Below are 21,065 nucleotides of genomic sequence, written 5' to 3'. Positions count from 1 at the left end.
TTCAGTGTTCGAGCTGCTGGTGGAGTTCAGAGTTAAGAAGTAAAGAGTTATTGATTCCATTTTAACACCTCTAGATTTGATGCGTAAACACTTTGTTTTAACACTGGATTTTAACTACTAATAATATACATCCCAGAGTTACATAAACAGAATATGACTCTATAAGTGTAAAATTAACTCTGCTTTTGAACAAAGTCTGCTAACACCAAAACATTTAACACTTTTGAATTTGCTGTATATATATATATTTACTTTTTTTTACAGCACCTCACATTGGTTTTGCATCAGATACTTAAATTATTTACACAAAAAAATGTTCATGTTGTAACCTTTAAGACAGCTGCTAATTTTCCCAGGAATGAACATCTTAATGACTTCATCCAAGGCCAGTCTGTGCAACACTTAAAGATGCTGCATAAAACCCCAAAAGCCCCATCTTAGACTCTATAGACCTCATTTAGCAGGTTAAAGGGTAAAGGTCAGAACAGGCAAATTAGAAAAAGATTGATTGCCCTCAACCTGTTTGAGGGCAATCAGAGAGCTGTGCAAAAACTAATGTCTGCAAACCTCAATGAACAACCCCCCGCCAAAAAAATAAATAAATAAAATTACATAGAACTGACAGAAGGTGGACTTCCTTTATTCCCATAGCTGTATATGCAGATTTGTTGATAAAACTTTGAGGTTATATCCCACAATGGTAGGGGAAGCCCAAGAACAAAGAACTCCCAAACTGTAGTGCTGACTTGATAAAGAAAAAAAAACTGTTTGACTTAAAAAGTTTACTTTATTTATACATGATATTTTTCAAGATTTTCTCTTTAAGTTTGATTACTTTTTCTCTCTTCTGTCCAGCACATAGGTCACGTAGACAAAAAAAAAAAACACTCCTAAACTCAAGGAATAAATTAATATTGTGTCAACTCATAAGTCAAAAAAGAACCATTTTTAACACAGATCTTTAGTCACTTTGCTACCAGCAGCCAATCAAAGAAACAGTTTGTTCCTGTTTATTTTATTGACTTGATAGAAAATATCAGTGATAATAGTTTGACACATAAAATCATATCATATAGCACCAGCAAGACAATTCCCAAAGAGCTCTTAGCTTAACACTCAAGGTCTTTGCTGATTTTTTCTTCCTATTTCACTTTAAAGGTTTTCAAAAAAGGTTGGCTGTGTATGAAAATATAGCACAAATATACGGTTTAATTTTACACAGTATTTACTGTGTCTTAGACATACACTTAGTGTTGTGAAGTACCAGAACACTATAGATTTAGAGGTAGGTGTATGTGGGATAAGAAAAGCGCCGAAAGATATTTGCATTAAGCTTAACAGAGTGAGTGAATGCAGTGGAGCATCATGACAGCAGGATCTTAAAGCATTTTTATTATCTTTTATTATCCAATACTTGAGGTAAAGACATCATGCCTTGCTGTTTTACCTGATATTTTTCCACTGTTATTGATTGTCTCTAAGTGCTGATAACAATTTTGCTGCTGTAAGGTTTCTACCTCCTTCACACACTTGCATTCACACACACAAACAAGTTTATATTTCTATCTTTTATTATGACTTTGTATTGACTTCCATTCATTTCTGCAGCCTGATCCTGGCCCTTGCCCTAAACCTGACTATTACCAGTACATATCTAACCCTAACCCTGACCTAAACTCAATTCATACCTTAGCCCTAAACCTAACCCTCAAACCAAAAATGGCATTCAAAAATATTAAGACCAGGCTTTAATCCCTATAAGAACTCCTGGTCCAGACAAGGTAGGCAATCATACCAGGAAAAAAATCCTAAAATGGTAACAAAAAACAGGTACAAACACACACTCACAAACATGCACACAGACACACAAACTAGAGCAGCTATTACAACACTGCATTGACTTTCATCAATTGCAAACAGCCTCACTCAAACCTTAACTTAAACTCAATTAATAGTTTACCCCTTAAACTAATCAGTTTTAGCTATTTTGTTTTAGACCTGGAACGTTGCTTATAAAGACCACTGGTCCCAACAAGGCTGGTGTTTGTACCAGAAAGGGTCTCTGTAAATCTAAGGGCACTGAACAGAGGAAGAAATAATCTTAGGCTGTGATTAAGTTGTTGCTCTTGACAGCTGTGCTAGTGGGCCTGTGCTGGCATCTGCCATCCATCTCAGCCCACTCCATCTTATAACTCCTGGTGCAGGCAGGAGGAAGCTGACATGAGCCAAAAGGAACACCTGGCAGGCGTTATCGAGCTTGCTCATGAAGTATTGACTGCAGCCTGGAGGGTAATGAGGCAGGCCTGTGATGGGGAAACAACAACTACTCAGGGATTTTCTGCTTTTTTCCCCCACCTTTTTTAACCCCTTCAGGTGGGTGAAAAGAGTTAAAAGTGGCAGTTCTTGCTTAATATTAGAAGGCAGTGTGATAGGGATATAAACCATGGGGGTGGCTGTGGCTCAGTGGTTAGAGCAAATGTCCTCTAACAAAAGAGTCAAAGGTTTGATTCCTGACAGCAGTCACATGTCGAAGTGTCCCTGGGCAAGACACTGAACCCCTCACTGCCTCCAATGTGTGTCCTGTTGGTGTATGAATGTGATCTAAAACACTGATTAGACTCTATAGAATGATTTATTCAGATTACTACATCTCTACAAAGCTAGAGTGCTGTATGAATGTGTGTGTGGATGGGTAAATGAGGACAGATTGTGTTGTAAAGCCCTTTGGGTAGCCTGGTTGGCTAGAAAGACACAGTGCAAGTACATACATCTTATTTATACTTGTCCAGTTTCATTTTACAGCTTGGTCTTAAATTAGATGTCTTGGATTTTATACCTTGCCTGCCTGACACCTCTTTCTTTGTGCATTTAGGTTCTTCAAGCCACTTTGCTCTTCAGCACATAACAGAAGCGACCATTGTCAGATTTTTTTTATAAAATCATGACCAACATAGGTTGCCCCCAAAGTTGTGTGTTAGCTCTTTTATTGTTTATTTGATACATGAACAACTGTAGCAGACCTCAGCCTGGTAGACACTTAATTAAGTTTGCTGGTGGGTCAGCCTCCTCCAAGATGATGAGCAGGAACATGGCTCGGTTTTAGATTAGTTCCTAAAAAATCAGACACAAAGCATCCTGTCTGACAACCATCTATGGGTACAATCCGTCAGTGAGTACAAGCATCAGGGTGGTTTTAGATAACAGGTTGAATTTAAATCAATAAGTAGAACTTCAGAAAAAAGGCTTTATTTTTTAGGCCAGTGTTAATTAATGTTGATCACAAAATGTTCTAGATGTTTTACAGTGCTTTTGTGAGCAGTGTTTGAACATTTTGCATTGTTCGCTGGTTTGATGCCACAACAGAAGCACAGAAGAACATATTGAGGGAAGTTGTCCACACTGTTGGTGAGCTGCTGTTCATCGTCTAGAAAGTGTTTACAGATTGAGATCCTTCAACAATTAAAAACTAATTCAAAACAGCTACTTTTTACTGCATTCATCTGTTTCCCTCAGGTAGGAAGTATAGATACCCAACTGTTTCAAAAATAGGACAGAACAGTTCTTCATACCATAGTTTCTTAAACAAATATTTTAAAGCAGTTTTTATTACCTTCACTTTTCTGCTCAGCAGGCCTGGGCAGTAGGAACCCTTCATGGTACCATAAACTGAAGTTATGAGTTCTAGAAGGAGATAGATGTTTTCCCCCTTTAATATTGTCCGTGGTTTGAGTGTTGGCTTCAGATTTTATCTCGTCTGAAACATTTATTTTTCCCTGTCTTTACTGTGTTTATGGGCATAATATGCTTGTACTCTGTTTTACAAGAATGTATTAACTTACCTAGAAGTAATTTCCCTATAGGTGCAATACATATCTACTACATTATTCCAGCTTCAGCTGGTACTGTTTGCCAAAGTCTTTTAGAATTTGGAAGCAACTTTTTCAACAATCAAGAAAATATGTTGAAATACAGTATGAGGAAATCTGGAGTTGCAGAGAAGTGTGTTAGACTAGTACAGTACATGTATGAGAACAGCAGGACAGTGGTGAGGTGCGCTGGAGGAGGGTCAGATAGCTCCAAGAGGTGGGAGTGCATCAAGGATCGGCTCTGAGCCCCTTCTTGTTTGCTCTGGTGATGGACAGACTAAAGGATGATGTCAGACAGGAATCCTCATGGACTATGATGTTTGCAGATGACATTGTGATCTATGGTGAGAACAGAGAACAGGTGGAAGAGAACCTGGTAAGATGGTAGAGGTATGCACTTGAAAGACGAGGGATGAAAGTCAGCCGTAGGAAGACAGAGTACATGTGTGTGAATGAGAAGGAGGCAGGTGGAACAGTGAGGCTACAAGGAGCAGAGGTCACAAAGGTACAGGACTTTAAGTACTTAGAGTCGACTGTCCAGGAAAACGGGGAGTGTGATAAAGAGGTGAAGAAGAGAGTCCAGGCAGGAGTGGGTGGAGAAAAGTTTCAGGAGTGATCTGTGACAAAAGGGTGGCAGAAAAGCTTTACAAGACAGTGGTGAGAGCATGTATGTTGTATGGTTTGGAGACAGTGGGAAGCACAAAAAGACAGATCCTTGGTTTATAGTGATGGGAATTATGTCCTTTTTCTGAGATCTCAAGTGTGTAACAATCAGAACACCAGCAAACAGAGACGTTGTGTTAGGGAGAGCAGAAAGAAAGAAACCAGAGAACAGAATGAGGAAAGGAGATGTTGAAACAAAATCCAAAAACAGTAACAAAATACAGGCTTTGGTCGGTTCATGTTTTCAGAAAACACGTGTCTGTACAGTTCATCACAATTAGTTTTACTGATAACAGGGTGCATATATAGCACACTTATGTTTCTGGTCTTACTGGCAATACATAATACTACCCAAGTATTAAAATAACACAATACTGCACAAAGTATGTACCTTGAACCTACAGCTCTTCTACATTTTAAAAATACTGCAACACCAAATCAAATCTACAATAAATTAAAATAAAAAAAATATTTCACATCTAAATACTTGAGACAATAATTTAATAACTTACAACTTATTTGAGTTAAAAAAAACTATACATGTCATTTAAAAGCACACATCGTTAAAACGATCATATTAAAACACTGAAAACAGTACATCATGGATAAAAGATCAAATATTATTTTTATTATATAATGTAAAATCAAAGAAGAGAAATTAGATTTTTTATGAAAATACAGTGTTAATGCTGAGTGTTGATGACTGCTGAGATCTGCTGAAGAAGCTTAAACTGAGTTGTAACAGCTAAAAAAAATCACAGGCTACAAGCTAAAAGAAGGAGAAAACAAGCTAAAGGCTAAAAGATGAAAAACCGCTAGCTAAAAAGTAAAATAGCAATATGTTAGCTAAAAACTAAAAGTAGCAAAAAGCTATTAGTAGCAAAATGGTAGCTATAAGGAGCAAAGGATTAGCTAAAAGGCTAAAGTAACAAAAGCGCAGCTAGAAGCTAATAGTAGAAAAAGGCTAGCTAAAAGTATCAATATGCTAGCTAGAACCTAAAAATAACAAAAAGCTAGCTAAAAGCTAAAAATAGCAAAAGGATAGCTAGAAGCCAAAAGTAGCTAAAAGCCAAAGTATCAAAAGGACAGCAAAAAGTAGTAGAATGATAGCTGAAAGTAGCAAAAGGATAGCTAGAAGCCAAATGTAGCAAAAAAGCTAGCTGAAAACTAAAAGTATCAAAAGTCTAGGTAGAAGCTAAAGGTAGAAAATGCTAACTAAACGCAAAAAGTATCATAAGACTAGCAAAAATGAGCACAAAGGTAGCTAAAAGCGGAAAATAGCATCAGAAGACAAAAATGAGCAAGTAAACTGAAGCAAATTTCAAAGTGAACAAGTGAGCAAGAGATCCCAGTTTATTTCTGTGGGGGAAATATTTGTCAATAAAGTTACATATTTTGAAAAGTATAAAAATTACAACAAAAAACAAAACCTCACAGCTCTCTGAACATTTGAGCTGAATGTTTTGATACATGAATAACTCAAATAGGACAGTCTGCAAAAGTAGTTAGAGTGAAAAAAATAATCAAAAAAATAAACAAATCAAATCAAATGGTGGCATCATAATAAGGTTCACAGTTAGTTTTAAGTGTTACCATCAGATGATAGGATGATTTTCAGAAGGATTGTGTTAGTAAACCTTTACTTTCTAACATTTAACCTTCTTCTACAGACAGTTCATGTCCACTACAACCAATACACTTCATTTTTATTGTGCACACTTTGATGAAATCACTGCTAACTCTTCTTTTTTTTCTAAACTTGTTACACACTTCTTTTAACCTGTTCTCAGATAAATATGCTGTAATCCAGGTATTTGATTTATTGATCATCTTTGAACCTCCTCTCTTCAAATAAGGTGACAAAAAAAGTTCAAGATAAGGTCTAAGATCACTTTTATACAGTATTAAAAAGGATGGTTTGTACAAACAAATTAGGCAATACACATTCTTGTAGTTTATATAATAATTAGTAATGAAAAGTAGTAGTTCCTTTTAATTTTGCCTTAAATTTGGTTGTCGATTTTGATTAAAGACACAAAGACAACATGTGTTTCTGTTTAATAAATGTTTTTATTTGGCTTTGAGAGGAAATATCACTCCATGAAACAGCAGCATGTACAGTCACAGTCGTATAGCAGAAGAACCTGGAAAGTGTCTGCGCTCCTCTGTCTAACCAGGAACAAGTGGGATGCAGGTGGAAACATGTTTTATTTTAGCTTTCAATCGTGGTTAAGGCAAGTTTTTTTTTAAATTTTATTTTGTTTTATCTTTTTTCTTAAATTGAACACACAAGCAAAAGTCTATCTCATCCAGCGAATATTCAAGCTCCAGGTGTCAGGCCATGCATTCATATCTGCTGCTTGATTCATTTGTCAAAAATACGGGCTGAGAAAGACAACTTACAAAGCAGAAGAAGGGCAAAGTGAAGGAGGGTTGTGTCAAAAATAGCCCTTATTTGTGACTCTTTACTGGATAAGCCAGCAGTCTCAGTGTCTCTACAAGCTGTTTGACTCTCACAGCTACACTCATTTCCCGTCTTCAGCCAAATGAAACTAAAGGACCACAGTGTTGACATGATGAGAAAAAAAAGATGGGTTTCTCAAAAACCAATTGACTCGTAAGAGAAACTCTTTGACAAATGAATCAATCAAAGGAAGGGATTGATTATATTCCCCCCCACACACACAAAAAAATAAAAAGTACACATAGCAGCAATTAAAACTCTACGGTTTCCATTCACATAGAGAAGCGGCAGCACTCCTCCACCCCGACGGCTGAAGAACACCACCCAGACTCCACCTTTTTTTTCCTTTTCCCTGGCTCAGAGTTGCCATTGTTATCGTGCTGCGGTTCTGCAGTAAATTAAAATGGGATGAAATGTCAAACTAAGTGGGGAAAAATGAGTGGGAGCGTTAATCTGCTGAACTCCAGTCCACATAGAAGCATTTGTTTTGCTTTATTTGTTTTTTCTCTAAACATTCCTGCTTTCAAAAGCTGACATTCAGGAATGAGCTGGTGGGGCTTTTTTTCTATGGTAAAATCCTTTACAGGACAGGACTCCCCAACTTTTATATGTAAAAATCAAATAGCACCATAAAAGTTGGACTGGCTGTTTCTCATGCTCCAGGATCTGTGCGTTTTTCTTCAAAGTCTGTGTGCTGACAATATTATTTGTTACCTTTTTGGAGGCGTGATTGCTTTTACTGTGAAAATGGATCAGTGATGGCACATTTATTGTTGTTCACCGGAAGGAACATTCTGCTTCGGATCTGTTTTCCCCTTTTTGTGGCATCATGCTAGCTTCTCTCTGCGTGTCAGAGACGTAAAAGTGATGAAGTGATCGGTGGCTAACGAGTTAAGTCCTTCTGCTGCCGTGGTGACCGTTTGTTGCAAACTAAAGCTACTTCTCCATCTGATGGCGTCTGGACCAATCACGTCGGGTTTGCAGAGCGGACAAACAGAAGAACACAGACGGTGTGAGGCATCTGGAGTGTGCAGGGGTGTGCTTGTGAGTGTGAGACAGAGATGAGGTGAACAGGACCCAGATCCATCGGTGACTGGTGGGATGTGCAATGAGTTATTGACGATGATGATGACCACGACACAAGCAGTTTAGCTCTTGGTGCTCTTCCCGGTGGAGCTCTCCTTCTCCTTCGGCTTCTCCTCCTTCTCCTTTGGCTTTTCCTCCTCTTCTTCCTCCCCCTCCTCTGCCTCCGCCTCCTCCTCCTCCTCCTCCTCTCCCTCACCTTCGCCCTCCTCCTGCTCGTCTCCCTCCTCTCCTTCGCCCTCCTCGCCCTCACCCTCCTCCTCCTCTCCCTCCTCCTCCTCCTCCTCTCCGGCCTCCTCTTCCTCCTCGTCGGGCTTGGGCTTCCTGTAAGCTCCAAGGGCGTAGGCGCGGGCCGATGTGTAGGACAGACCGGGGTATCCAGACTGGATCATGGCACCGCCAACAGAGCTGAGGCGACATTCCTCGCCTTCCAGCAGCTTCCTGCTCAGACACAAATAGACAACAAGAGGATGACTCCTCTTTCCACCTCTGAGTTTCCTACCTCTTTAATATCAGTGCATCTCTCATGATGACCATGAGAACTATATAGGTAATGAGCACACGGTTTCAAATTTAATCACTTTATGTAGTAAAGCTCCTAGACCACTGGGCATCCAACAAGACTACACTTCTAAAGAATATATGATGGATGATGTTGGATGAACTTGGTCCAAACATCCCCTGAGACCTAAACTTTGAATTCCTGTCTGAAACATTTCACTTATTGTTTCTTCGCTTCACTCATCCCAGAGGAAAACGACGCCATGTGGTGCAATCTGTCCTTGCAGATTGCAGCAACCATTTGTTCTTGCTTGTACATAATTTTTAAATGAGCAATAAACAAGTTAAAAATAAAAACAAGATAACTTTTGATAAATCCTGTTTAATTATTTCTCGTTGATTCTGCCTTCATCCATGCTCATGAGTGTATTGTTTCTAATAAAACCAACCTGTAAGCAGCGATCTCAATGTCCAGCGCCATCTTGACGTTCAGCAGGTCTTGGTACTCGCGCAGATGACGGGACATCTCTCCTTTGGTGCTATGCAGAGCGGCCTCCAGCTGCTGAATGGTGTCCTACACACAATAAAATCTTAAAATACTGACTGCTTTATCATAGCAGTGTTTGTAGTTTTAAGCACTTTCAAGCTGATTTTTTGTTTTTACTGTAAAGCCCAATAGGTTGCCACATGTGAAATAAGCCTTACAAATGAAGTGTGACTTGTGTCGTTTACTTACTTGCATCTCTCCAATCTCGTTGTTGTGGCGATCCTCCATCTCAGCAATCTGCCTGTCCAGGGCTTCGTTGTGGCTCCTGAGGGCCTCGATCTCAAGGGTGCGGGCCTGCACCTGCCTGCGGTACTCGCTCAGCTCCTCCTTTGAGTGCTTGATGGCATCCTGGTTGCGCGCAGCGGCCTCGGTCACGGTGGCAAACTTGGAGCGGTACCACTCCTCTGCCTGGACCTGGTTGCGGGCTGACAGGTTCTCATACTGGGCCCGGATGTCCTTCAGGGCCGCAGCCAGGTCCGGCTTGCTCATGTCCATCTCCACTGACACCTGGATGCAACAAAGAGAAAAATGTATGAAAATAATGCTTTTCAGTACCTGCGTATTTTGAATGATACTGTAGAAAAACAAGGAATTTCCAAACACTTGAAAACCCTTAAAAAAACTTTATTTTTGCATGAATTAACTAACTCATCCAGCTAAGAATAAGTCTGGGCAATGCATTGCAGGTCTGCAAGTGAATATATATCAGTTTTTCTCAGCTGCAAACTATTTGTTTAGTTTGACACCACTTCTCTGAGTAACATTAATATTAGTATGAGGTGATCTGCTTATCAGCTGAGTCTCAGTCCAGTGATCTGGGCAGCTGCAGGACTGATGAATGGACTGCTGACTCAGGCTTTTCTGCTGCAGAAAGCTGTGCCACCGATATAGCATATGATTCTCTGTAGGGCATTATGGAGTGATCCAGGAGAAATCAACCCCTATCACTGCCCAAACAACTTCAGGCCTTATCTTATACTCAGGGATGTTCAGATGTGCAGTGACAGAAACTGTGCGTTTTCCCCCTGCTTTTTTAAAAAAAAGCATCTGCAACACAGTGAGCTCAGAAACTAACAGGCTTTGTCTTTTTGTATAAATCTACGTAAAACCTAATTTTCCTGCAGTAATTGTTGTACTTCTTCAGATGGGGAAGCTAGAGTTGAAGTTTATTGCCACCAGCCAGCATGCCGCACCCTGTAAGTGCCGCCTGCTGTCCTTCAGCGACCACACCCAACGATTAGTGCGCATTTATCCGGCATTTATCCTCCTGCTTCCTCACCTTTTTTTAAAAATAAAAAATGGCGCTATCTCGAGTTATTAGCTAAAGTCCGGTCAGAGAACAAGTCACACCAACTTCAGCCTGCAACTACCTGAAGGCGCTTCACTTTTTTTTTTTTTTTTTTTTTTTTTTTTTTTTGTCACTTTGTTTTGTTGAGGTACACGTAAGTCATGATAGGCTAAAGAAGAGTTGGCTACAGCTGACTGTCCTAAACGTTAGGAGGCGCGCGCCGCGCCAGCTGCTGCAGGGACAGCGCGTGGTGCTGAACTGCAGTGCCATCAATTTTCCTCTGCGCAGCGTTCGGCCTGTGGATGACTCCGAATGACGCATTTTAGAAAAGAGAGAAGTTCTTCAGGCCTGCTGGATGTCGGAAGTAACACTTTTTGGTGCCGTCTCTCTTTCAGGTCTCAGCTACCACAAAAAAAATGACTTTGTTAAAATTCGTTTTTCGTGTTTGAGTGGCTTTAACAAACTGTGTTTTTGGTCGGATTTAATGATGTAAACTCGTGTTAAAACTTTGGAAACTTTAAGGAAGCGTCACGTCTGCTATGTACCTGCGTGGCCTGCAGGGACGCCTGCAGCTCCTGCACCTCCTCCTCGTGAACTTTCCTGAGGAAGGCGAGCTCGTCTAGCAGTAACTCCACTTTCTTCTCCAGCTCCAGGCGCGCGAGGGTGGCGTCGTCCACGTCCTTCCGGTAGCCCTTCAGGGCGTTCTCCGCCTCCTCGCGCAGTCTGCTCTCCTCCTCCAGCTTCTCCCGCACGCGCTCGAGCGTCTCGCTCATCTGCACGCAGTCCAGGTGCATCTGGCTCTTCTCGTGCGTCAGCTCCTCGACGCGCGCGCGCAGCTCGCGGATCTCCTGCTCGTAGAGCTCGTGCAGGCGCGACGGCTCGCTGTGGCGTTGGCGCAGCAGCGTCACCTCGGCCTCCAGCACCTTGTTCTGCTGCTCCAGGTTGTGCACCTTCTCGATGAAGGACACGAAGCGGTCATTGAGGCCCTGCAGCTGCTCCTTCTCGTTGGTGCGAATGATCTTCAACTCGTTGGTGACGGCGGTGGACTGAGTCAGGTCCACGCTCGAGTCCGGGATGGAGGAGAAGACGCGGCCAGGTGCCGCGGACCGGCGGTAGGTGGTGGAGGACACCACGGAGGGGGAGCCGTAGGCGCGGTGGCCGCTGCGGTACCCCGCGGGGTGCAGGCGGGACGGGCTGCCGCCGCTGCCCAGACCCACGCGGCCGCTCCGGGGGGCATCTCCGAAAATCTTCCGATAGGAGCTGCTGCTGTAAATGTCGCTGGAGTAACTCATCTTTCCTCTGCTTCGTATAGGGGAAAGGAGGGGAAGGCAGGAAGAAAAAAAGTGTGTGTCTGTGTGCGTGGAGTTCCGGAGTGTGCGATGGTGAGCGCGCGTGAAGAAGAGAAGTGAGATGCGAGCGATGCCTGGCCAGGACAGGTGCTTTTATAGTCAGCGCGCCGCGGCGCATCATCTGACGCAGCAGCAGCGGCAGCAACAGAGGCTGAGGGGGAAACCTGCAGGCTCGTGCAGAAAGCCTCCTCCCTCCTCCTGGGAGACACGAGTCACTCATGCAGCTTGTCTTCGTCTGTCCTGCACCCCAAGCATAAACAGAACCGCCATGTTTGATACTCTGGCTCATTAACCAAACTTTTTAATTTAGTGCACAGATCCTTTATTGCTCGGTTTAACAATCCCACAATACATATATATATATATATATATATATATATATATATATATTTATATTAAATATATATATATATTAAATATATATATATATATATCCCATAATTCTAATCAACCCATCTGTCCTAGTCTGTCTCGTGTTACTTCGGTCCCTTCTGTCCACTGTCATTGTAGTTTTTTTTTCTTTGCTGTCCCAGCAGAATGCCAAATGAGATCGATGTGCAGAACAGTTCGCCAGTGTTGGTGCTGCAGTCGCCCTCATCATTCCCCTCAAAGCCGCATTATGGGATGCACTGTTCTGATCCCTGCACTCTCAGGGGAATGCGAAAACACACACACACACAAATCTGTTTTTAATCACAAATTAAAAAGTTCAGATCACTATAGTGCCGATCTAAGCTCGATTCCTACAAAATATAAAAATAAAAAGGCAAAGTTAGAAGAGCGGTGAGATGTGTGAAGGTGATGTGCAGTAAGGTGAATTTACTCCCTGAGTTATTAGTCTCAGCAGCTGTTTGAGGTTCAGCGCTGGCCTTGGTGCTGATTCGGATTGAGGCAGGGGGAGAACCACGCCCCTGTGAGGGAGTGGGGGGGACGCCCACTCAAGGGGACTGCAGCCCCGCCGCCAACCAAAACACCCTCCGAGGCGCCTCCGGAGCTGTTTGACACCCTGCCTGTCTGGCGCGCAGCCCGAACACGACAGATCAGCAAACACAGCAGACTGGCTGCTGGGCCTCTGCTCTGGGACCAGTCGGACTCCTCTGAAAGCTATCAGAAAAAGATAGTTTCTGTATTAACTAAGCAAGAGGTTACAGCTAAACCATATCCATTCCAGTTTTTCCCTTCTTACATGTGCTGGCTTTTCACTGTTTCATCACTGAAGTAAGCAACTTGGAAACCAGTTTTCCTGAGCTGTGGGACTGCTGAGGCAGCTGGATGCTCTGGACTTTGTTTTGTGGATAAACAACTTCTGCATAATTGGTGCTGTTTTAACCATTAAGCCTATCAATACTTTCAGCTCAGTTGGGAACCTTGTGGTTTTTTGTAACTTTTATACAGTATTTACCTTTGTTTATATATTTAAAAATCCTTATAGAAATACAGTACATCTTCCAGAAACACTTCTGTTTGTAAAAACTGCTCTGTTTTGTCTTATGCTACTTTTAGTTTTTATCTACTGTTCTGCTACTTTTATCTGTTTTGCTTTTATCTGTTTTGCTATATTTAGCTACCAATCTGCTACTTTTAGCTACACTTTTGCTGATTTTAGCAACAGCTTTGTTGAGTTCAGCTTTAACGTCTGTTTTGCTGTTTTAGTTTTTAGCTGTTCTGTTGCTTTTAGCTACAGTTTTACTGGTTTCAGCTACAGTTCTGCTACTTTTAGCCACTGTTTTGGTCATGTTAGCAACAGCTTTGCTGAGTTCCGCTTTAATATCTGTTTTGCTGTTTTTAGTTTTTAACTATTGTTCTGCTACTTTCAGCTTTTAGCTTTTTTGCTATTTTTTTTAACTATCATTCAGCTTTTAAAATTTTTTATTTTTATTTTTTATCTACCAATCTGGTAATTTTAGTTGTTAGCTACATTTCTGCTACTTTTAGCTACAGCATTGTTGACCTTTGGTTTTACATCTGTTTTACTAATTTTAGCTTTAGCCTCTGTTTTGCTCAGTTTGCTTTGTTAGCATATGTTTAGCTTTATTGTTGGTGTTGTTTTTAGCTACTTTTCTGCTGCTTTTAGTTTGTGTTCTGCTTATTACGGCCTGTGTTCTGAATATCGTTGCCTGTTCTGCTTTAACAACTCAGTAGTTAATTTCAGGAAAGCCATTCAGTACACAGCACTCACACTACATTATTGCAGAAAATGCAGATATTTCTTCTTAAATCTAATAAAGAGCCGCTTTACAAATTAAACACAAGCTGTCCTTTGTTTTCCTGTTTTACAAAGAAAATAACTCCATCAATTCTAAACTTTCTAACATATGTTTATAATGAAGGATAATCAATCAGTCAGTCAATCAGCTTTATTGTCCATAACATATCATGAAATGGAGACTTGTCTTTGTCATCGGGCTCAAAAATACAACATATAACCAATTAAAAATGTAAAATAAATCAACTTAAAAGCAGTAATAAAAACAATAAAACACTCTGAGGGGCTTGATACACTAAAACAAAACAAAAAAAAACCCAGTGATGGTTGTCATTCTGTGAGGCTACGTTTAAAGAGGACCCTGTTTAGGAAGGTCACAGCAGAGGGAACAAATGACTTTTTGTCCCCGTTTTTCTTTGTTAGAAGGGACATCAGTCTCCTGCCAGATGGCAGCAACTTCAGTGATGGTTGCAGGGAATGGGTTGGGTCACTGTAAACCTGGATAGCTTTTTTTTTTTTCCAGAACCTGATGATACACGTCTGTGAGTTGCATTTGCTGATGACTGATTATTTTACCAGCCTGTTTGACCACGCAGGAAAGCTTGGTCCTGTCTCTGGCGAGGAGGTTCCCATTCCATGAGACCACATTAAAGGAGACAGCTCTTTCAACAGATTACCTCTTCACCAATTGCAGTGTGTGTTTGCTGATGCTGAAGCTCCTTAGCTCCTCAGCTTTCCTAGGAGTCTGGCTTTTTTGTAAATTCAGTCAGCATTGAGCTGAAAGCTCAACTTTTTGGCAATAATTGTTCCAAGGTATACAAATTCAGTCACCTGCTCCACTTTTAATGAAAGAAGGCCAGAATGCAGGTCTGGTACGAGCTGCTTCCAATCTGCATCTCAGGCAATACCCAGTACCAATATCTCTCCTCTTTTGTCATATCATACAAGCAGTTATAATTACTCGACTTGTTTTATTTTTTAAATCTTGTTCAATGGGTCAAGGATGCATTTAGTATTTGGTAAACTGTTGTTTTTTTTTCTTATGTTCCACACTTTTGAAATAATCATAAAACTGATCACGCTTCCCTCTATTCATACTAATAAGGATGTGTTAAAAACTGAAATGAAAAGACATTTAACTTTTGTTTACAATCTTTTTGTATGTCGATATCTCGACTAGACTCCTCGAAAGGAGAGCTGTTATATCCTAATGGGACCTTCCTGATTAAATAGGGGTTAAATAAATAAATAAAAACAATCAATATGCCATCAGACACAGTGGCAACAGGCAGGACACGTCAAAGCTACAACCTCCAGGGGGCGCTACAGCATCAGTAAAACACACCAACTGGCTACAGCGAGCTGGTGTGTCATGATGTCATTAATGTGGTGTTTTACCTAAAGGTAGGAAACCGCATTTTGAATGAGAAAATTGATAATGATTATATATAACTAAAAAAAGCAGGCCGCATGTCCCTGAGGAGTAAAAGGTTTATTGTGTGACTGTGCAGCACAGGCCCACATAGTGACTCAGCAGAAAATGATGGGTACATGAAAATCTTTGTCTCTTTTTTTACCATTATTATTATGGCTAATAATCATTGTAAGCCAAAACAGAAGCAGTGTATAAAAACCTAAGCGCAGGATGCTGAGAAAGAGGCAGTGGTTGCATTCAAAGGCACTTGAGCTGCTTTATGAAGGCAGATGTTTGCTGCTTTGGAGCATACAGGCGGATGTTAGTAGAATGGCAAGAAAGACACCAGCAGTGATCGTAAAGAAGGAATTGTTGCTGCCCATCAATATAAGAATGGTTAACAAGAACTTTTAAATATTTACCAATCTTCCCAGAAGTTGATATCTCATTAAGTTCAGTCAGAGATCAGCCTTAAAGTCACGAGGGGAACACTTACATTTCAGACTTGATGTACCTCAGATAGCAGGCTTCAGCATTTTAAATGTTACAACTGAATTAGACTGAGGAAGTCAGGGGCTTGTTTAGGAGGGGTACCAGGAGAAGCCGTTTCTCTGTCAAAAGAGCATGGCAGCTCAGGTGTTCTGGTTCCCTCCTGCAGTTCAAAGACAGGTACATTTGGTTATTTGGTGGTTCTAAACGGACTGGAGTGAGTGTGTGAATTATTGTCGGTTTTGTCTTTCTGTGTTGGCCTCGACTTCTCTTCCACTGACTGCTATAATGAAGCAAATACGAAAATTATGGATGAATGGACTTCTGGAACAGCACCCTTTGGACAGACAAGACCAAACTGAATTATTTGGATGTATTGAAGTGCAGCATGTTCAGCAAGAATCCACACGTCAACACAAACAACTGTAAGGCATGGTGGTGATTTAGGCTGCTTTCCCAGGCACTAAGACTGAATGGATAGTTTAGGTTTTTTAAGCGGGAGCTACGTGGAGTGTTTATCAGCGTGCACAGTTAGTAACATTTGGAATGATCTCAGTTTGAAGAATCAAGGGAAAGCTCTTGAGGAGAACAGCTGATGTAGGTTGGAGTGTATAATTACAAGAGCACATCTGCCGAGGTAAATGCTCGTGAGGGAATTGGTCAGCTTTTATTGTTTCTTTGTTTCAGTCCTGCACATGTGTGAGAACAGCAAAACGAATACAATCTGACTGTTCAAAAGGGCAAATGGAGAAACACTCAAAGTCGAATCAACTTAAAGGAAACAAAAAAAGAGTGAACTAACTCCTAGCATCTGTTACTTAGTGGCAGTATGGCTTCATGCTGAGAACGAGCTGTACAGATGTGATTTTTGTTTATAGACAGTGTTGATGGAGAAGGATAGAGAAGGTTGGAGGTAGTTGCTCTGTGTCTGTGGAACTTTGGTACTGTATCAGGAAGTCAGGTGTGGTGGTGAGGTATGTGAGGGTGGTGCAGGACATGTCCAAGGACAGCAAGACAGTGGTGAGGTATGGAATAGGAGGGACAGGTGGGTTCAAGGTGGGGTATCAGCTCTGAGCACCTTCCTGTTTGCAACAACGATGGACAGGTTGACAGATGGGGTCAGGATGGAGTCCCCATGAACTGCTTGCAGACCACATTATGATCTGCAGTGAGCGGAATGAGCAGGTGGAAGAGAGCCTAGACAGGTGAAGGTATGCTGTGGAGAGAAGAGGAATGAAAGGCAGCAGAAGAAAGACAAAATACATGAGAGGGAGACGACAGTAGACGTGTCAAAGGTGGATGAGTTTAGGTATCAAACTTCCAGAGCAACAGGCAGTGAAGGAGAGAGTTTAGTGTGATTCCTTCAAAGCAAAGTTGGAGAGGTGAGGCTGAGGTGGTCTGGACATGTGCCAAGGAGGGACAGTGAATATGTTGGACAACGGATTTTAAATATGGGACTGCCAGAACAAGAAGAGGAAGAGCACAGCAAACTACAGCATGGATTCAGTGAAGGGGGGTATGCTGAGGGTTGGTGTGACAGAGGAGAATGGTAGGGTAAGGTGGAGGAAGATGATCCTCTGTGGCAACTTTTAAAGTCAACAGAGTCCCAAAGGAGAGAAAAGAAACAATAAAGAAATGGCTTTTGTTCATATGTTCACCCAACCATTGTCTCCTTCCATTCCATTCCCCTTCACTGGCTAATCAAACCATTCTCGTCCTTTCTACCAGAACAACGTCACAAAGGTTTTATCTAACTGATTAACAAACAGCGAAAACCTGTTTTGCACAGAGTCACTCTGTGATTAACTTCAGCTGCAAAAACTGGACAATGAACATTTTTAAATCTTTACTGGTGCTATTTTCTATGCATTTACTGGCATCCTATAGGAGGCCCCAATATCAAATCCTCTCCGTAATCCCCCTTTCCTTTGAAACTGGTTTCCGTTTGGCACTTTGATATGCCAGGTGTTATTCCGAGCCCTTAAGTGAGGAGCTCTGTGAAGAGCTTCAGGACGCGTTTCCTGGCTTTTGTTCTGTCTTGGCCGCGCTGATGCCGTCTGATGTGCACTCTTCACTCCGGTCCCCTGAGATGCCTCTTCCCCTCACGCAGAGATGTCCATCTGTTCGCAGATACACACACAGGATCTCATTCAGCCCAGTCCCTTGATGTTAGCCATCAGCTCTGATGGAGGTTGACCAACGTACTGCCGCTTCACCCAGGCACATAGCCATGTGACTGGCTGCAGCAGAGCTTCGGTGGCAGGGATCAAAGGGTGCTCAGATAGAGTTGCTTACTTTGGATGGAAATCAGGGTTATGAATAGTGAGCGTGGGCATCTAATTTGTGGTTTATTTAATCGCCACAATGGTGCATTTTGAGCGATTTGATGTTTCTGGCCTAGTTGATGTCTTACTAAAATTCCTTTGGGGGTTTCTAATCTATAAATGCTCTGGTTAACAATTGTTTAGCTAACTGTTTCTACCACTTGAGGCAACGACAATATGTTTGAACAGTGGAGAAACACTAAAGGAAGACAAAGTAGAGCTCTCTAAAGAACGTCTTCAAACATGGAGGGTTTTCTACAACCTTTAAACATGATACATTGGTCTGATTAGAAAGAGTCAGAAAGAGGGTTTAGAGCCACGTGAATGATTCCCATCAATTAGATGTAACCACTTGTTCAAAAAATGGGAATAAAACAACACTTCTGCAGAGTGTTTTGATTGCTGTCATCACAAAGCACTGCAGCATCCTTGTCTTTATGCATGCTTTGCCCCATTCTGGCTGTGTAGAAACTGGAAGAATTACGTTCCTGTTCCTTGAACAAACCTGTGTTTTGAGAATCATTATGCTAACTGTGACAAGGTTTTACTAACGTCAAACAGAGCAGAAGCAGGAAGCTGTCCTATAACACTGATGTTTGGTAAAAATAATATTAATGATAATCATTCTAAATTGTAAAGCACAGAGACTAAGAGCATAATTTGTATTTGGTAAGACAACAGACTAGTTGAACTAAACATGACAGCCATTTTGTTTTGCGCAAAGGCCATTTTTTGCTACCAGAAAAAAAAAGATGCCAGAGAAACATTCTTGTTCAGTGATCTAAAATTTTTGTTTTTCAGCATCATCTAATTTTTAAACATCAAAACAACTTTGTGCTCTATCACGTATACCTTTATTGGCCATCTGTGCTGGTAAGATAATGGTACTGTTTATTAGTTTAAATACTTTTTCAATATCTTACAGATTAATGCGGCTGTTAGGCAGTTTTAAGCCTCTTTTTATGTATAGCCTGGTCTAAACTAGAAGTTTGAAGCACAGGGTACTTCATAAAATGATTTTCAACACGTACCAGACAATACCAGTAATATCCATCCATCCATCCATCCATCCATCCATCCATCCATCCATCCATCCATCCGTCTTCTTCCGCTTATCTGGGGTCGGGTCACAGGGGTAGCAGCCTAAGCAGGGAGACCCAGACTTCCCTCTCCCCAGCCACTTGGGCCAGCTCCTCCGGGGGAATCCCAAGGCGTTCCCAGGCCAGCCGAGAAACATAGTCCCTCCAGCGTGTCCTGGGTCTTCCTCTGGGTCTCCTACTGTTGGGACGTGCCCTCACCACCTCACCAGGGAGGCGTCCAGGAGGCATCCTAATCAAATGCACTTGGGGCAGGACATCTTCCCCAACCTGGAGAAGGCACTCTACCCTTTTCCAGCTCAAGACCATGGCCTCGGATTTGGAGGCACTGATCCTCATCCCAGCTGCTTCACACTCGTCTGCAAACCGCTTCAGCGAAAGCTGTAGATCACGGTCTGATGAAGCCAATAGGACCACATCATCTGCAAAAAGCAGAGACGTAATCCTAAGGTCACCAAAACGGATCCCCTCAACACCTTGGCTGCGCTCAGAAATTCTGTCCATAAACATTATGAACAGAATCGGTGACAAAGGGCAACCTTGGCGGAGTCCAACTCTCACCGGAAACGAATCTGACTTACTGCCGGCAATGCGGACCAAGCTCTGACACCGGTCATAAAGGGACCTAACAGCCCGTATCAAAGGGCCCAGCACCCCATACTCCCAGAGCACCTCCCACAGGGTTCCCAGAGGGACACGGTCGAACGCCTTCTCCAAGTCCACAAAACACATGTAGACTGGTTGGGCGAACTCCCATGCCTTGCGTTGAGGTGAGCCCGACTATTTCTAGACAGAACCTCTCAACCTCACACACAGACTCAGGCTCCTTCCCCACCAGAGAGGTGACATTCCATGTCCCAAGAGTCAGCTTCCGTAGAAGAAGATCAGACCGCCAACACAAAGGTCTCTACCTCCGGCCACCACCCATCCCACATTGCACCCAACCCCTTTTTGAATACAAAAAGTCTGTGAAAAGTTAACGCTGAGGGATCTCATGATTTTGTAGCACTTTTTCTTTCTTTCACTGTTATTTGACATTCTTCTGTCAGGTGTCTCCTTATTTAACTGGTTCACAGCTAATCTCTTCATGTATGTTTTCAGGGATCCCAAAAGGACTTGTGAAATACCAACACAGCAGGTAAAATCTGTTTGAGCATCTAGTTTTACTGATCAAAGTATCAATATTTGGCCCCATAGTTTTATTCATTGAATTACATATAGAAGGACATTGTTTTAGCCTACTTCATCATTTTTTGTCACATTCCTAGTATAAATATATTTAAACATGAACCTAGCATTCCTTGAAGGGATGCATGTCCAAAGTCTCAAACTAAGATCTCATGTGAGCTGATGGGGATGACTCTCAGCTACCGCACCAGATTTTAGCTCAATATTTGTAAAAATGCCAGAGTCACAGCCATATTATGTCAATAAAAATAGCTCTCACATTCTGTATTTCCAAATTGTTTGAATCACAGAATCGTATGAGGCCTAAATCACTGACAAGAAATTTAACTGTTGTTGTTTATCATGCGAAATAAAACAAACTGAATTTTTTTGTATTGCTCTTACATGTTTTATTAGTAATAGTTGTTTGTCTCGTTTGTTTTTATGTGTCCCTGTGATCAACTTGCGACCTGTCCAGGGTGTCCCCTGCCTCTCACACAGTGACTGCTGGAGATTGGTACCAGCTGCCTGCGCCCCAAAGAAGAGAAGTGGGTAAAGAAGATGGATGGATGGATGGATGGATGGATGGATGGATGGATGGATGGAT

At 41.8% G+C, this 21,065-nt stretch overlaps 1 protein-coding gene across 1 annotated transcript; it reads right to left on the bottom strand.

Moving 5' to 3' along the window:
• Positions 1-6,565: 6,565 nt before the first annotated feature.
• zgc:65851 (uncharacterized protein LOC321113 homolog) lies at positions 6,566-12,096 on the bottom strand. The gene is made up of 4 exons (XM_017414705.3): positions 10,958-12,096; positions 9,314-9,631; positions 9,027-9,151; positions 6,566-8,517 (listed from the first exon to the last, which is right to left on the bottom strand). Exons 1-4 carry the CDS (start codon positions 11,702-11,704, stop codon positions 8,142-8,144), a joined length of 1,566 nt encoding a protein of 521 aa, XP_017270194.1. The 5' UTR covers positions 11,705-12,096; the 3' UTR covers positions 6,566-8,141.
• Between the last annotated feature and the right edge of the window lie 8,969 nt (positions 12,097-21,065).

This window comes from Kryptolebias marmoratus, linkage group LG1, assembly GCF_001649575.2.
Source record: "Kryptolebias marmoratus isolate JLee-2015 linkage group LG1, ASM164957v2, whole genome shotgun sequence".
In the NCBI taxonomy this organism is placed as follows: domain Eukaryota; kingdom Metazoa; phylum Chordata; class Actinopteri; order Cyprinodontiformes; family Rivulidae; genus Kryptolebias; species Kryptolebias marmoratus.
The sequence above is the reverse complement of the archived record's forward strand: the minus strand, read 5'-3'. Positions and strand labels throughout refer to the sequence as shown.

Bases quoted from the DNA above. Each gene is read 5' to 3' on its own strand.
- zgc:65851 (XM_017414705.3), bottom strand. From the start codon at position 11,704: ATGAGTTACTCCAGCGACATTTACAGCAGCAGCTCCTATCGGAAGATT. The intron at 9,152-9,313 runs GTAAGTAAACGA...TATTGTGTGTAG, and splicing joins ACGAGATTGGAGAGATGCAA to GACACCATTCAGCAGCTGGA. The intron at 8,518-9,026 runs GTTGGTTTTATT...GTGTCTGAGCAG, and splicing joins ATTGAGATCGCTGCTTACAG to GAAGCTGCTGGAAGGCGAGG.